This window comes from Neoarius graeffei, chromosome 4 (assembly GCF_027579695.1).
Source record: "Neoarius graeffei isolate fNeoGra1 chromosome 4, fNeoGra1.pri, whole genome shotgun sequence".
NCBI lineage: Eukaryota > Metazoa > Chordata > Actinopteri > Siluriformes > Ariidae > Neoarius > Neoarius graeffei.
This window is the reverse complement of record NC_083572.1, coordinates 79348383-79365578: the sequence shown is the minus strand read 5'-3', so window position 1 is coordinate 79365578 and position 17196 is coordinate 79348383. Positions and strand designations below refer to the sequence as shown.

General features: G+C 43.3%; 1 protein-coding gene across 4 annotated transcripts in view; it reads right to left on the bottom strand.

Moving 5' to 3' along the window:
- scly (selenocysteine lyase) overlaps nucleotides 1-16076 on the bottom strand; it is a 30366-nt gene extending 14290 nt beyond the window's left edge. Inside the window, exons 1-4 of one of the 4 annotated variants that reach the window (XM_060919786.1) lie at nucleotides 15987-16076; nucleotides 15572-15681; nucleotides 1237-1346; nucleotides 1054-1154 (exon numbers count right to left, since the gene is read on the bottom strand). In XM_060919786.1, coding sequence (XP_060775769.1) covers nucleotides 1054-1154; nucleotides 1237-1346; nucleotides 15572-15678 — 318 coding nt within the window. In that variant the 5' untranslated portion in view covers nucleotides 15679-15681; nucleotides 15987-16076. Of the gene's footprint in view, nucleotides 1-1053; nucleotides 1155-1236; nucleotides 1347-4544; nucleotides 4772-8832; nucleotides 9052-15571; nucleotides 15682-15986 lie in introns of those variants that run through there. The other 3 variants (XM_060919785.1, XM_060919788.1, XM_060919787.1) reach the window with 3 other exon arrangements.
- Nucleotides 16077-17196: the final 1120 nt, after the last annotated feature.

Sequence of the window (17196 nt, the reverse complement as noted above, 5' to 3'; positions counted from 1 at the left end):
TTATCCTGTAAAGATGCTGCTGGAATTTTAATTTCCCTGAGGGAACCCTCCCAAAGGGATCAATAAAGTTATAATCTAATCTAATCTAATCTAATCTAATCTAATCTAATCTAATCTAATCTAATCTAATCTAATCTAATCTAATCTAATCTAATCTAATCTAATCTAATCAAAACACTCTTCAAAACACTCTTCAAAAGACTAGTGGATCCTATGCAAACTTCATTCTGGCTTTATCTTTATCCTGGTCTTGAAGTATGGGGTTCTTCCTTCTTTTCAGGCCATGGTGATGGAGGATTCTCTTAACGGTAGACGTATACACTTTGGTACCTGATGCCATCAGTTCCTTTGTTGTTGTCTTGGGGTTCAGTTGATCCTTTTGGATCAAAGTCCTTTCATCCCTGGGAGTTAATTTGGGCCTCCTTCCTCAACAAAGTAGTATCTGTGTGGCCCCAAGCATTATTATTATTATTATTTTATTTTATTTTACATATGATTGTAAGTATGCTTGTGGTACCTTCATTTTGGAAACTGCTCATAAAAAGGAACTGGACTTGTAATGATCTACAATTTTTCTGAGGTCTTGGCTGAGATGCTTGGATTTTTCCATGGTATTGGGCAAAAAACCCATAGGTGTACTCCCTTTAACTCCTAACGATGACAGTAGGCTAATCAGAAGCTTCTACAAGGGATTACACCAATGTCTGGAATCTTCTAGTCTGTTCAAAAAGAAAGTCAACTTGATAAACTTTGACTGACAGGAATTCTGATATAGTGAATTAAAGCTGAACTAAATCTGTCTGTAAACGACTGCTTTACGTTACCTCTGATGTGAACAAAGTAGCTGCTCTAACCGAGTTGCCAAAAGAAATGTATAGTACCATGAAATGTGCGGAGTTGTAAAGAACTGAGATTGAGTATCCTACATAACTATATCTATAATATTTTATGCACACAAGAATAACAAATAATAAAAAAAATTCACAACATTTGGCTTTAAAAAGCTTCTGAAGTTTCCCATAAACCAAAAGTTACACTGCAGCAAGTTCTCACCTCAGTGCCACCTGATGTAAATATGATGTCTGTTGCCTTTCCACCAACCATCCTGGCTACACTCTCTCGTGACTGGTTAATGATGTCTTTGGCTTTCAGGCCTGGAATAAGACAGCAGAATATAAGTAAATTTGATATCTGAGTATCAGAGATGCACTGTATGAGAGCAGGCTAAGAACATACCTGACAGGTACATGCTGCTGGGGTTTCCCCAAGCTTCAGTTAAAGCCTCAGTGACCACGCTGACCACCTCAGGATCAACTGGAGTAGTGGCATTGTAGTCCATATAGATTCTGATTGAAAGGGAAAAATGTTTATCTCAACAGTTGTGTTCTACCACGCCTGATCCAACATCTGAATAATCAGCTCAAGACAAAGCAATAATAATAACAACTATTTATATAGCAGTTTTCATCCATTTGAAATACAGTCTAAAGTGCTTGTGTGACATGAAAATAGAAAAAATAAAAGGTTGTCAAATATAAAATAAGCGAATAATAATTTAAAAAAAGTAAAAGTGGAAACTTTATCGATTTCTATTTTATGACTTCTACATTATAGAGTCGGTACAAAATCATTTTAGAGTTCCAAACGTTTGTTTTCGAGCACAATAATGTTACAGGAAAAAAAAAATGTTTGTATCTGAGCAGCATATGACATAAGAGAGCACTTTTCAGATTAAAAAAGAAAACATAATGAAGGCTGCTGGGTTTTGGTGCAAAATTAAGAAGTGTGACAGTCAAAGTGTCCAGAAGAACTGTGACTGGTTCTGCAAGATGCTCAGTAAAACCTACAGCTCATTTCACTATAACTGCACTCACTGTACCTGAGACTAATATTTTTTTAAGCAAAGTGTCGTCTCACACCAAATATTGACTTTGTTTCATTTATTATGGCTTACTGCTGTTTATAGTTTTTTTTAATGTTGAAACATTTTATTTCATTACTTTTAAGCCATTTTTGATCTATAGCATTTCTTTACATGTACCTAAGACTTTTGCACAGTATTGTGTGTGTGTAACACACACACACACACACACACACACACACAGTTGAAAAATAAGTACATCCCATGGCAATTGTAGACTTTTCTCAACATATTTAAACAAGCAAACATTTCACTCTCTTTGATACAGTGCCTACAGATAAAGGTAATATACTCCAACAAACACACAAAATTGACATTTTGTTGTCATTTTCATTATTTAAATTTAAAAAAAAAATCAGTGAAAAAAAAGGAAGGACACCCCGGAAGAAGCAAGTACACGCTTACATTTAATCACACTTTCAAGGTCCATAAAATTAGAATCAGGTGTTCCAGATTAGGAGCCATTGATTAAAACCTCCTGCAGGTGGAACACGTCTTATTTAAACCTGACATCTGGGGTCTGGTGTTCTCTTTGCTATTGAAGTGCGGGGTGTCATTATGCCAAGACCTAAAGAACTCTCTAAGGACCTCAGAAAAAAAGGTTGTGGATGCCTATGAACCTAGCAAGGGATTTAAATAGATCTCCAAATTATTATAAATAAATCATTCCACTGTAAGGAAAATAATCTACAGGTGGCATAGATTTCAAACAACTGCCAATTTGTCCAGGACTGGCTGCCCCAGCAAATTCAGTCTAAGAACAAGAGGTTTGATGCAAAAAGAAGTCTCCAAGAACCCCAAAATTTCATCACTGGATCTGCAGGTAACTTGTGTGACTGTTGGCGTGAAAGTGCATACATCTACAATCAGAAAAGGACTGGACAAATTTGGCCTGCATGGGAGGCACGTCAGAGAAAAGCCTTTGCTGTCCAAAAGGAATGTTAAAGCAAGACTACAGTTTGCCAATGAACATTTCGGCAAAGATCAGGCCTTTCGGAATAACGTGCTCTGGACAGACGAATCAAAGGTCGAGTTGTTTGGCCACAGTAAGAGTATATACGGTATGTGTGGCACAGACCAAAGACAACTTTTCAGGAGGAGAACCTCATACCAACTGTGAAGCACGGTGGTGGAAATACTATGGTTTGAGGTTGCTTCATTGCCTCAGGGACTGGGAAGCTTGAGTTCACTGATTCAACTATGAATTCTGTATCATATCAAAAAGTGCTTGAGGATAACATGATATCATCTGTTCAAAAGTTGAACCGGAGGTGAACCTTTCAACAAGATAATGATCCTAAGCACATGAGCAAATCCACTAAGATTTGGTTCAAAAAGAAGAAATGGAGGGTTATGGAATGGCCTCATCAAAGCTCAGATGTGAACCCCATTGAAATGTTGTGTGTGTGTGTGTGTGTGTGGGGGGGGGGGGTTTGAAAAGGGCAGTACATGCAAGAAAACCCTCAAACATCTTGTCAACTGAAGGAATTTTGCATGGAAGAGTGCTCAAAAATTTCAGCAAGCCGATATCAGAGACTGGTGGACAATTATGCAAAATGCCTACAAGAAGTTACTTCTGTTAAAGGGGGCAGTACTATCTTCTGAAGCCAAGGGTGTACTTACTTTCTCCACAGAAGAATAATCTATTCATATTTTTGTTGAATAAATGATTGAAAGGGCTAATTTTCCTCATTTTGTTCATCACCTTTATCTGTAGGCTCTGTATCAAAACGGTGAGATGTTTGCTTGTTTAAATATGTTGAGAAAAATCTACAATTTCCATGGGACGTACTTATTTTTTCGTGTGCGTGTGTAGAGAGAGCATGATGGATGATTTTGGGCAATGTGGTCCTGGTCTTTGGTGCATAGAAAAATCTATTTTTAAAACACTTACTGTATGTTAATGTCATCAGCAGTTCATTATAGTAATGATATCCTCCTGTCATACTGATAATTTTGTTTTAAATTTTGATACTTATTAATAATTTTTCATGACTAGGGGAAAATAAAAAAAATATATATATGCATTAGAGAGAAGGGGAATGAAAGGAGCAAGACGAAGTGCATGTGTGTGAATGAGGGGGAGGACAGTAGAATGGTTCAGCTACAAGTAATAGAGGTGGCCAAAGCAGAGGAATTCAAATATCTGGTGTCAACTGTACAAAGTAATGGTGAGTGCGGAAGAGATGTGAAGAAGAGAGTGCAAGCAGGTTGGAATGGATGGAGGAGAGTGTCAGGAGTGATTTGTGACTGAAGGCTGCCAGTAAGAGTGAAAGGGAAAGTGTACAAGACAGTAGTAAGATCAGCTATGTTGTATGGTTTGGAGACAGTGGCACTGACAAACAAGAGTGCTCTGAGCGCACAATATCCCCTGCTGGCAACTATGCCATAACTCTGGTAAAATGCGACTGAATTGAACGAAATTGCAATTAGATTAGATTAGATTAGATTAGATAAAACTTTATTGATCCCTTTGGGAGGGTTCTCTCAAGGAAATTAAAATTCCAGCAGCATCATTACAGGATAAACAGAGAATAGAAAATAGAGAAAACTTCTAGATAAATTAAGTGTTTACACAAATATAAAAAAAATGAAAAAATGTGTATTATAATACGTGTATTACCTACATATAGCAAAGAATCCTGCCAAGTTCCATGAAATTCCCCCAAAAATTGTGAGAGGAGGTGATTTCAGAAAGTGAGCACCCTTCCCAGGACGGACGGATGGACATCGCCACGACATAATCCCCCTTCGGGCCTTTCGGCCAGCAGGGGATGAAAACTTTCTGCCAAATTACATGAAATTCCTCCAAAAATTGTGAGGGAAGTTGATTTCAGAAAGCAAGCACACCTTGATAAAATTGCCAAAGTACAAGTTTGTTAATAATCAAGGGCATAACTCTGGTAAAGTTTGCCCAAATTAAATGAAATTTCACAATATGCGTATATAACAAAGCCTTTTGCCAAGTTTGGTGAAATTCCTCGACAAATTGTGAGAGGAGTTGATTTCAGAAGAACATACACCCTCATGAAATTGTCACAAGTACAAGTTATTTAATCAAGGGTCAAAACTCTGGTAAAATTTTCACAAACGAAATTAAATCACAATATGCGCATTACTGTCATATAACGAGGCCTTTCGCCAAGCTTTGAGAAATTCGTCCAAAAAATGAGAGAGGAGTTGATGACAGAAGGCAAGCACACCTTCATGAAATTGTGAAAGTACAAGGTTGTTAATCAAGGGCCACAACTCTGGTAAAATGCGACCGAACATAACAAAATTGCAATATGCGTAATACCGACATACAACAATGCCTTTTGCCAAGTTTGGTGAAATTCCTCCACAAATTGTGAGAGGAATTGATTTCAGAAGGAAAATACACTCTCCTGAAATTATCAAAGTATAATTTTGTTAATCAAGGGCTGTAACTCTGGTAAAATATGACCGAATTTAGGGCAATTCCATGTAAATGTCAACCTCACCATGCAAAAATAAAGTAACATGTAATACATCAAAACCACTCCCAGAGATATCACCTAGGCCTGTATTTTACAGATATGAATAAGTTGAACCAATTTGTAACCAACCTAATATGTCACTGTCAGTCTTTCTTTCTTATAATGTAAAACCCAAGCTAAAATCAACTTTGATCATGTACAATTCTATATTATTGCCACAAGCCACAGAAATGTATGCTAAAATCCACAAAACAGCAAAACAATAGCCATCCTAAATATTATTTAAGAACTTTGATAGTTTTAGCTGATATTTAGAGAGTTTTTCAAAGGGTTATGGTGGTTAAATTGCTGATTTTCTAAACATATGCCATGTCTATTTCAGACGCGTCACATCCATAACGGAATTTCGTCACATCCATAACGCTGACTTTTCCTTCTGAAACTCTGCATGAAATACAAAATATTTTAAACAAAGATTTTTTTAATATTCACCTTGGACCCCTCTATCAAATGGATATCTCCATTTCGACATTAGGTTTACAATTTCACAGAGTTTGATAAAAATGTACAGTCACCCAAGAAAAGTGATACTTTTTCTGTCACATCCATAACGCATCTTTTATTGGCATTTTCTGGCATGCCCTAGATGTACTATGGGAATTGTTCTTGTTCTATCACTTCTCCAGTATGGTACAGCCTTAAAATATGCAACACCTGTTTAAATACTGGGAGACAATAAAACATGCACTGGGTCATTTGTTGCCATTTTGAGTTCAAGTGTCACGTCCATAACGCTGGAATTGCTCTTAACAAAATTACAATATGCGTACTATTGACATATAACAAAGAATCCTGCCAAGTTTCATGAAATTCTGGCCTTTTGGCCAGCGGAGGATACGAAGACAGGAGGCTGAACTAGAGGTATTGGAGTTGAAGATGCTGAGTTTTTCATCGGGAGTGACAAAGTTGGACTGGATTAGAAACGAGAATATTAGCGGGATAACACGTGTAGGACAGCTTGGAGACAAAGTAAGAGAGGTGAGATTGAGGTTTTTTTTTTTTAAGAACTTTATTCATCACATGCTTGTGAAATTCCTCTCTGCATTTAACCCATCTGAAGCAGTGAACACACACATGCACACACCCAGAGCAGTGGGGAGCCAGGTGCCTTACTCAAGGGCACCTCAACCCAAGGCCGTCCCATATTAACCTAATCGCATGTCTTTGAACTGTGGGAGAAACCCCGGAACAAACCCACGCAGACACGGGGAGAACATGCAAACTCCACACAGAAAGGCTCCTGCCTTTCGAGCCACCCAGAACCTTCTTGCTGTGAGGCAACCGTGCTAACCACCTACACCATCATACCGCCCACAACACATACAGAAGAGAGACTCAGGGTATGTTGAGAAAAGAATGCCAGAGAGAAGGAAAAGAGGAAGACCAAAAAGATGAGATTTATGGATGTGGTGAAGGAGGACATGAGGACGGTTGGTACTACAGAAAAAGATACAGAGGACAAGAGGAGACGGAGGGACATTATCCGCTGTCGCAACCCCTAATGGGAACAGCCAAAAGAAGATGATGATCCTCATTATTTTGGTGGAAGAAGTGTAGGTCCAGTGACTATAAAACAGCTGCAATGAAGAACCTCATGCACACCTCAGATCTATCAAAGCAAACCCAATTGTGAAAGTGCTGCGTTTTAGCGTATCAGGCCCAATACGCTTACTCTGCCTGCCGATACGCTTAGACTACGTTCAGACTGCACCCTGAAATGACCCATATCCGATTTTTTTGCCAATATGCGACCTGTATCCGATTTATTATTGACAATCTGAACTACACAGATCCGATTTTTTCACATGCAACCCAGGCCGCTTGGATACGTGGTCCCAAATCCGATGCATATCTGATATTTTCACATGCGACTGCAGTCTGACCGGACAGGTCGCATTCATGCGACCTACACGTCATCAACAAGAGACAAACGTCACTATTCTGCGTTACCTAATCCCGCCTCTTTGGTGGAAAACAACAACATTTATACAGTTTTCAGAATTTAAATAGACTTTTATAGAATTGATCAAGCTAATGGTGGATTTGGTAGGGACCTGGATGTTGATCTGTTAGCCTGATTAAATAAAACAGTTTCTATAACTGATTTATAACTTAAACCATCCTGTATTACAAGATAAGATTGTTCTGGAAATTTCCAGTAATTTGACACCTTTGGTCTCATTAGTCTGCTGCCCACATTAATCAGATTATTGTGCGAGTTCCGCCACAAAAACCACATCGCCAGGTCTCGCCTCATCTCCATAGCAAACTGCACTGGTGTTTATGCACCTTGAGCCAGCGCTGAGAGAAGTTGCAGAATTCAGCTGGCTATAAACAATCTAAAATCTCATCTCATCTCATTATCTCTAGCCGCTTTATCCTGTTCTACAGGGTCGCAGGCAAGCTGGAGCCTATCCCAGCTGACTACGGGCGAAAAGCGGGGTACACCCTGGACAAGTCGCCAGGTCATCACAGGGCTGACACATAGACACAGACAACCATTCACACTCACATTCACACCTACGGTCAATTTAGAGTCACCAGTTAACCTAACCTGCATGTCTTTGGACTGTGGGGGAAACCGGAGTACCCGGAGGAAACCCACGCGGACACGGGGAGAACATGCAAACTCCGCACAGAAAGGCCCTCGCCGGCCACGGGGCTCGAACCCGGACCTTCTTGCTGTGAGGCGACAGCGCTAACCACTACACCACCGTGCCGCCACAATCTAAAATATTTATAAAAATGTAGAAAAAGTTTATTAATATGACGAAATAAATATGTGCAAATTATTAAGCCTGAATTAAGAGTTTGGTAATACAGCAGCCGTATCCCAAATGACTGCCTACTGAAGCTCGAGTGCACTATATAGAGTTTAAAAATCCATTACTTCCTAGTAACATGTAGTGCACTTGTATAGAAATTAGAGAGACATTTAGGAGTCAACCCTCGTAACCAGGCTACACGTTTTCATTTCAGTTCAGAAACAAAAACACACACGAGACCTCACACTAACACTAACCAGATAATTAAACAAACAAACAAAAAAGAAAATCATTAAACATGAAGAGTGCGCTTTTTTTTTTTTTGTTTACGTATTACGTAGATGTGCTTATTACGTGTCAATTTGCGCATGCGGGACACTTTCGGGTCGTTTTCCGTTCATATTGGAGATCGCATACAAGTCTCATATAATTGGCAATGTGAACGGCCTAAGAAAAAAATCGGATTTCACAACAAATCGGATATGGGTCGTTTCAGGTTGCAGTCTGAACGTAGTGCTAGTCGCTTTAGTTAAAATCCGATACGCTTAGATTTATACCGATACGTTAAATTTCCTACCCACAAGTAACGAGATACATAGGAGAGCAAATAACAGATCCATTTACATACTGATTGATATTTGTGTTAAACAAGCGCTCTTTTTTTCCCCAGTGTTTGTGTTGATTCTGTCAAAGTAATATGTCCGCGTGGCATGATGTAAACAAACTAATCTGTTGGCTGTGTCAAGATCACGTGTTCAAACCGTCCAATAAAAACATCGAAAGAAAACGTCAGACATCCCGGAAGTTTCCGATTCATTATAAGCGATCTCATTGGCTGCCGATGTTGTCCCCCACCAGACGGGCAAAGCCGAATGATTTTAATAAGCTAGGAGAAGACTCGCTGAACAATTTGATCCACATCAGCATGGATGACAGCGAGATGGACTACGAGAGCGTTGCCCAACATTGGGCCAAGCAAAAGCCAAGGAGAATTTCTACGCTTTAAAGGAGTAGAAAACTTTAATTCATTAGTTTGGGTTTTCAGAAAGATTATGTACATAAACACTCTCACGACGTGAAGTTGTCCAAATGTGTCAAATACAGCATAATTTCAAATAATAATCATAGGCATTTTTGGCAGTGTGATGTCACTGGGATCCATTTAACAAAAGAAGGCTCCGGATTATTCTTTTGTTAAAGGCTCACAGTGACATCACACTGCCAAATATGCTCATCATCTCATCTCATTATCTCTAGCCGCTTTATCCTTCTACAGGGTCGCAGGCAAGCTGGAGCCTATCCCAGCTGACTACGGGCGAAAGGCGGGGTACACCCTGGACAAGTCGCCAGGTCATCACAGGGCTGACACATAGACACAGACAACCATTCACACTCACATTCACACCTACGGTCAATTTAGAGCCACCAGTTAACCTAACCTGCATGTCTTTGGACTGTGGGGGAAACCGGAGCACCCGGAGGAAACCCACGCGGACACGGGGAGAACATGCAAACTCCGCACAGAAAGGCCCTCGCCGACCCCAGGGCTCGAACCCAGGACCTTCTTGCTGTGAGGCGACAGCGCTAACCACTACACTACCGTGCCGCCGATGCTCATCATTATTATTCAAAATTATGCTACATTTGACTAACAAATTCCCTTCATGAAATGTGTTTAAAAGTACATAATCTTTCTGCAAACTTAAACTGTAGAAATTCAGTTTTCTTTTCCTTTAAATATATATGTTTTAATCTTAATCTAGTCCATTTAATAAAGTGCCAAAATTTAAACTTTATAATATGCAGTCGCCTTACTTTTCTTTTCAGTGCATCTTAGTTCTACATATATTATGGTAATTGCATCCAAAACATTCTAAATCATTACAGTTACACTACCGTTCAAAAGTTTGGGGTCACCCAGACAATTTTGTGTTTTCCATGAAAAGTCACACTTTTATTTACCACCATAAGTTGTAAAATGAATAGAAAATATAGTCAAGACATTTTTCTGGCCATTTTGAGCATTTAATCGACCCCACAAATGTGATGCTCCAGAAACTCAATCTGCTCAAAGGAAGGTCAGTTTTATAGCTTCTCTAAAGAGCTCAACTGTTTTCAGCTGTGCTAACATGATTGTACAAGGGTTTTCTAATCATCCATTAGCCTTCTGAGGCAATGAGCAAACACATTGTACCATTAGAACACTGGAGTGAGAGTTGCTGGAAATGGGCCTCTATGGAGATATTGCACCAAAAACCAGACATTTGCAGCTAGAATAGTCATTTACCACATTAGCAATGCATAGAGTGGATTTCTGACTAGTTTAAAGTGAGCTTCATTGAAAAGAACAGTGCTTTTCTTTCAAAAATAAGGACATTTCAAAGTGACCCCAAACTTTTGAATGGTAGTGCATAGTAATACAGTGTGGCAGCGGGGGCATGGTCAAGTGTCGGTCTGTGACTGGAGGGTGGAGTCACTGCACCTGATGTTGGTTAATCTGTGTTTGTGTGTCTTCCCCAGTGACTGCGCCCTATATAAGGAGGAAGAGAGCAGAGGAAGGAGTCTCCCTCCCAACCACAACGCATGTGTAGAGTGTGAGTGAGTGAAAGCTGAAAAGCTAAATTAAGTGTAATAAAAAGTTTCTTTGTGGAACTTAATCCTGGCCTGCTGTCTTTCTGTGCTCCACCCATACGAACTGCTACAGTGGTGCCGAAACCCGGGAGATTCGAGCACAGGAAGAACAGCCCCATGGAGTCCTCTCCCTTCGCGGACCTGGTCCACGCCCTTGCCACGGCCCAGCAGAGCCAGCACCAGGCGCTAGTCACCCTCCGAAAGGAGCAGGAGCACCGGTTCGAGGCCCTGATGCTGGTGCAGCAGGAAGACCGACAGGCATTCCGGCACCTCCTCGCGTCGGCGGGGGCCACCACCTCCACGGGCCCTTCTCCCCTCACCCTCACTAAGATGGGCCCGCATGACGACCCCAAGGCCTTCCTCACGCTCTTCGAGCAGGCAGCAGAGGCCTCAGGCTGGCCGGTGAAACAGCGCGCGGCGCGCCTCCTCCCCCTGCTAATGGGCGAGGTACAGCTGGCCGCGCTACAGCTCCCCACCCATCGCCGGCTGGTCTATGCGGATCTTCGCCGGGCCGTCCTCCAGCGGGTGGGCCACACCCCTGAACAACAGCGACAGTGCTTCCGCGCTCTGCGTCTGGAGGAAGTCGGCCGGCCGTTCGCGTTTGGCCAGTAGCTCTGGGACGCCTACTGGCGGTGGCTGAGGGCCAACAACCGCGACGCCGAGGGGATCATCGATCGGGTGGTACTGGAGCAGTTCATCGCCCACCTACCAGAGGGAACCGCGGAGTGGGTCCAGTGCCACCGCCCGGCGTTGCTGGATCAGGCCATCGAGTTGGCGGAGGACCATTTGGCGGCTGTTCCGACGGCAGGACAGCGGACATCCTCTTCTTCCCTCTTCTCTCTCTCTCTCTCTCCCCCTCTCTCCTCCTGTGTCTCGTCCTCGCCCCGTTCCCCCACCGCGGGGGCCGGCCCCACCCCAGCCGGCCCGTCGCACCCGCGGTGCCCTCCCGTTTTCCCCTTCTGTGTCTGCCCCCCCCCAGGTGAGTGAGCCCCAGAGCGCCGGTGCAGAGAGGAAGCCCGGGCCGGTTTGCTGGCGCTGCGGGGAGCCGGGCCACCTCCAACAGCAGTGCTCGGCGATGGAAGTGGGCACGGTGGTCCGGATCCCCGATGCGCCAGGAGCCACCCTCGATCGGGCCGGAGCATATCGCATACCAGTGAGTATCCAAGGGGATACATATAAGGCTTTGGTAGACTCTGGCTGTAATCAGACCTCAATTCATCAAAGCCTGGTGCAAGATGAGGCATTGGGGGGAACACAGGTGGTGAAGGTGTTGTGTGTGCACGGGGATGTTCACAGCTACCCTTTAGTGTCAGTCCACATTCTTTTCCGGGGGGAAAAATTTAGAGTAAAGGCGGCAGTTAATCCTTGCCTCACCCACTCGATAATTTTGGGGACTGATTGGCCGGGATTCGGGGAGTTAATGAGCCATCTAGTGAAGAGTGGGTCCTGCCGTAATTCAGCAGGGGGAGGTCCTGGTGTCGCTTTGGCGGGAGCAGCTGTCACAGAGCCGTCTACGTCATCTCCGCGTCAGAGTGAGGAGCAGCAGGCTCCTCCTCCCTCTCTCGGGGAATCCCTTGGGGATTTCCCGTTAGAGCAATCGCGAGACGAGTCTCTGCGGCATGCGTTTGACCAAGCGAGAGTAATCGATGGTCAAACGCTCCAGCCAAACGCCACCCCATCCTTCCCCTATTTTTCTATTATGAAGAATAGGTTATACCGAGTGACGCAGGACACTCAGACTAAAGAGCAAGTCACGCAGCTTTTGATTCCAAAGAGCCGCCGGGAATTGGTATTCCAGGCGGCTCACTTTAATCCCATGGCTGGACACTTAGGGCAGGATAAGACACTAGCCCGACTAATGGCCCGGTTCTATTGGCCAGGGATTCGCGGCGATGGGATGGATCTCGTCAGGCCATTAGATCGGTCAACACAAGGGTACCGCTTTATTTTAGTTCTGGTGGACTATGCAACACGATACCCGGAAGCAGTGCCTTTTCGCAATATCTCAGCACGCAGTATTACGGAAGCGCTCTTCTGCATCATCTCCCGAGTAGGAATCCCGAAAGAGATTCTGACTGACCAAGGCACCTTGTTTATGTCACATACACTGAACGAACTGTATGGGTTATTAGGTATTAAGCTGATCCGCACCAGCGTTTATCACCCACAAACAGACGGTTTAGTTGAACGGTTTAATCGCACCCTCAAAAATATAATTAAATTCGTGAGGACGCACATAATTGGGATAAATGGCTCGAACCCTTATTTGCAGTGCGAGAGGTCCCCCAAGCCTCCACAGTGTTCTCCCTGTTCAAATTGTTATATGGGCGTAAGCCGCACGGCATTCTAGATGTGCTGCGAGAAAATTGGGAGGAGGGACCTTCGCCCAGTAAAAATCAAATTCAATACATTATGGACCTGCGCGCAAAACTCCACACACTCACACACCTAACCCAGGAGAATTTGTGGCAGGCCCAAGAACGGCAAACCCGCCTGTACAGCAGGGGTACGCGCCTTAGGGAGTTTGCACCGGGAGATAAAGTTCTCATACTGTTGCCCACATCGAGCTCCAAATTAATCGCCAAGTGGCAAGGACCCTTTGAGGTCACACGGCGAATCAGGGACGTCAACTATGAGGTGAGGCGAACGGACAGGGGTGGGGCACTACAGGTTTACCACCTCAATCTGCTCAAACTCTGGAACAAGGAGGTCCCCGTGGCATTGGCGTCGGTGGTTCCAGAGAAGGCGGAGCTGGGGCCGGAGGTTCAAAAGGGAACATTGGCATCGCGTACCTCTCCGGTCCCCTGTGGAGACTACCTCTCCCCGACCCAACTCACGGAGGTCACCCAGTTGCAGACCGAGTTTTCGGACGTGTTCTCGCCCCTGCCCGGTCGCACTGACCCCATAGAGCACCACATTGAGACGCCCCCGGGGGTGGTAGTGTGCAGCCACCCTTACAGGCTACCCGAACACAAGAAAAAAGTGGTTCGGGAAGAACTCGAGGCCATGCTCGAAATGGGCATCGTCGAGGAGTCCCACAGCGACTGGAGCAGCCCGGTGGTCTTGGTACCCAAGACCGACGGGTCGGTCCAGTTCTGTGTAGACCAGGGGTGTCAAACCTGATCCATAAAGGGCCGTGTGGCTGCAGGTTTTCATTCCAGCCATGCAGCAGCACCCTGATTTGGCTTATTCAATCAACTGACACACCCACCCTTTAATCAAGGGTGGGTGTGGCTGCAAGTATTTGACTGTGTGAAGACAGTTCAGTTGATTGAATGAGCCAAGTCAGGTGTGCTGCTGCATGGCTGGAATGAAAACCTGCAGCCACAAGGCCCTTTATGGATCAGGTTTGACACCCCTGGTGTAGACTATAGAAAAGTCAACGTGGTGTCTAAATTCGACGCGTACCCAATGCCTCGTATTGATGATTTGCACGATCGACTAGGCATGGCTCGCTTTTACTCGACACTGGATTTGACAAAGGGTTATTGGCAGATCCCCTTGACTCCATTATCCCGAGAAAAAAACGGCCTTTTCCACACCGTTTGGCTTACACCAATTTGTCACACTACCTTTTGGGCTGTTTGGGGCGCCAGCTACGTTCCAGCGACTGATGGATAGGGTCCTCCGCCCCCACGCCACCTATGCGGCCGCATACCTAGACAATATTATTTATAGTAATGACTGGCCGCGGCACCTACAACACCTGAGGGCCGTCCTTAGGTCGCTGAGGTGGGCGGGTCTCACAGCCAACCCGAAGACGTGTGCGATTGGGTGGGTGGAAGTACGGTATCTGGGCTTCCACTTGGGCAACGGGCAGGTGCGTCCCCAAATTAACAAGACAGCAGCAATTGTGGCCTGCCCGAGGCCCAAGACCAAAAAGGGGGCGAGACAGTTCCTGGGGCTGGCTGGCTACTATCGTAGGTTTATACCTAATTATTTGGACGTCACCAGCCTGCTGACTGATCTGACTAAAAAGGGGGCACCAGATCCGGTCCAGTGGACGGAGCAATGCCAGCGGGCTTTCTCTGAGGTGAAGGCTGCACTGTGCGGGGGTCCACTGTTACACTCCCCTGACTTTTCTCTCCCCTTTATGTTGCAGACGGACGCGTCGGACAGAGGGCTGCTTTCAATAATCAATTTTTAAACAACATGCCACAATTTAAAAATATAAAGTGTTAAAATATACCCCCCCCCCCCAACACCACCATCATGTATATTGGACAGTAGGCTAATGGGCCAAAAGAACCTGTTATTTCACAGTTTGTGACCCTGCCAACAATCAGCCAGATCAGAGGCAAGAGTATGGGCAAAATTGATGTGTTTTTTCTTTTAAAATCTGGAAATATCGTAACCGACCAGCCTCCCCTGTTTGAAAGACTACCAGCCGCCACTGTACCTAAGTAATCTATAACAAAACAGTTTAACTTGCATGTTGAACTTTAAGGTGAAATTTCAAATGTGAAATCATTGAAACACTGATAAAATCTATCCTATAATCATGTATCTAAAACCTCTCAGAGACCCTGAAAATGCACCTGAGATCATCTATTTTCAAAAAATTTTCCGGGGGAGCATGCCCCCGGACCCCCCTAGTTTCGCTTTGCACCTTTGGCGCTTACTTTCACACCATTGGCACTCAATTGTCTGTGTATTATCATGCCAGAATTTAGGGCTTTAATTTGTTTCTGGGTAAAAAACACAGAGCAGTATTCCAGAGATAGGCTGTCTCTCACCTGTTCATGGCAGGACTATCCACTTGCTCCACATGGTCCAGATCCACCGCTGCTTTGTCCTGTGGACTCTGAGCCAGAGGATTTGAGGAGCCAGCCTTCTCACACATTGTCTAATTTAGAATAACGTGCGTGTGACACTTTTTAGCACAGATATGATCCGACATACCAAAGACAAGGCATTATTATAAAAAACCGAGCATGTTAGTAGACATTACTAACCTACTACCTAACCTACTGATCAGCTAGTCACATTATTTCATTGGTTCATCCATCTTCAGTAACTGTTTCCTCTACAGTGAATGTACACTTCCACTGGTACCATTTTGACAGACACGTGTCTCACCTTAACCATCCAGTGCGTGCGCCTTATTTTACACTCAATTAATAATAATACTGCTTAAGTAATTTCACTTACTCGAAAACGTGTCGCTTGTTAGTTTTTTTTTTTTTTTTTTTTGTCGCTTGTTAGTGATTTACCGGCATCCTCTTTGATGACAGACGGACCCTAAACAGGAAGTACATCAACCCAGGCTCCTCCCACTGGGGGGCGCTTGCGTCACCACTGGTGCCGGTGTGGGATACAAGGTTTATGATCAATCTTTTGCTATCCAAACACTTCAGAATAATTTCCTTTGAATTTGTTGTTCTTAACATAGATCACATGTATGCATTTGGGTTTTTTTTTTTTCATGTAGAAAAGATGTAGAATTTCAGATGTACACAGGATTTGGTTAAATTTAGAAACTGCAACATTTAAGTTACATTTATATCACCAGTCCAAATGTTTGATTGGACTGGAAAAGACTTCCATTTCAGTATCAAGCCTGTTTGTAGCATTAAATTGCATACTTTTTAAACAAACAAACAAACAAACCTTGCAGGATCAGTTAAGAAGTCAATATTTTATTGTCTGCTACTGTTTTGTCATTAGGGTACTCTCTCCTTTCCCTCCTGGATTTTGTACTACAGAACATCACCTTTGCTGTAAATATGTTCTTTTTAATAAAATAGATTAGCACACACACACAGCAAAAAGGTTTATGATCAAACTGTCAGGCAGAAGTGCGGATTTACAGGACTTCATTTATCAATGTTTATATTATTTTGTTTATTTTATTACTGTGACTTTATCATAAATGCCTCCACTTTCATCCTAAAGACACTGTATTTATTTCATAATTTAAAAAATGCGTCCATCATTAATTTATATGAAGAACTGTACTTCTTGGTAAGACAGCTAGATTAGTGAACTTATTTTATTAGGGCAGGTTATAAAAAATAAACATAATTACATAATTATCATTTCTGATAAATGAAATGAGAATTGTAGGGGTGACTACATATTTAAATCTGTTGTGTGTTTTTGTTATTCTTGTTACCTGAGGTCATTTATGGTTATTTGGTTATACTTGGTGAGGAATTGTTAATCAGGCCCTGAAAGATGAAAACCTCCCAAGAATGCAACACACTTTTTCTGAATGTATTCCAGGTATCAAATTTCAAAAGAGAAAGGTAAGATGTATAACACAGTAGTGAGACCAGCTGTGATGTATGGATTGGAGACCGTACCCTTAACGAAGAGACAGGAGGCAAAGTTGGAGGTGGCGGAGTTGAGGATGTTAAGG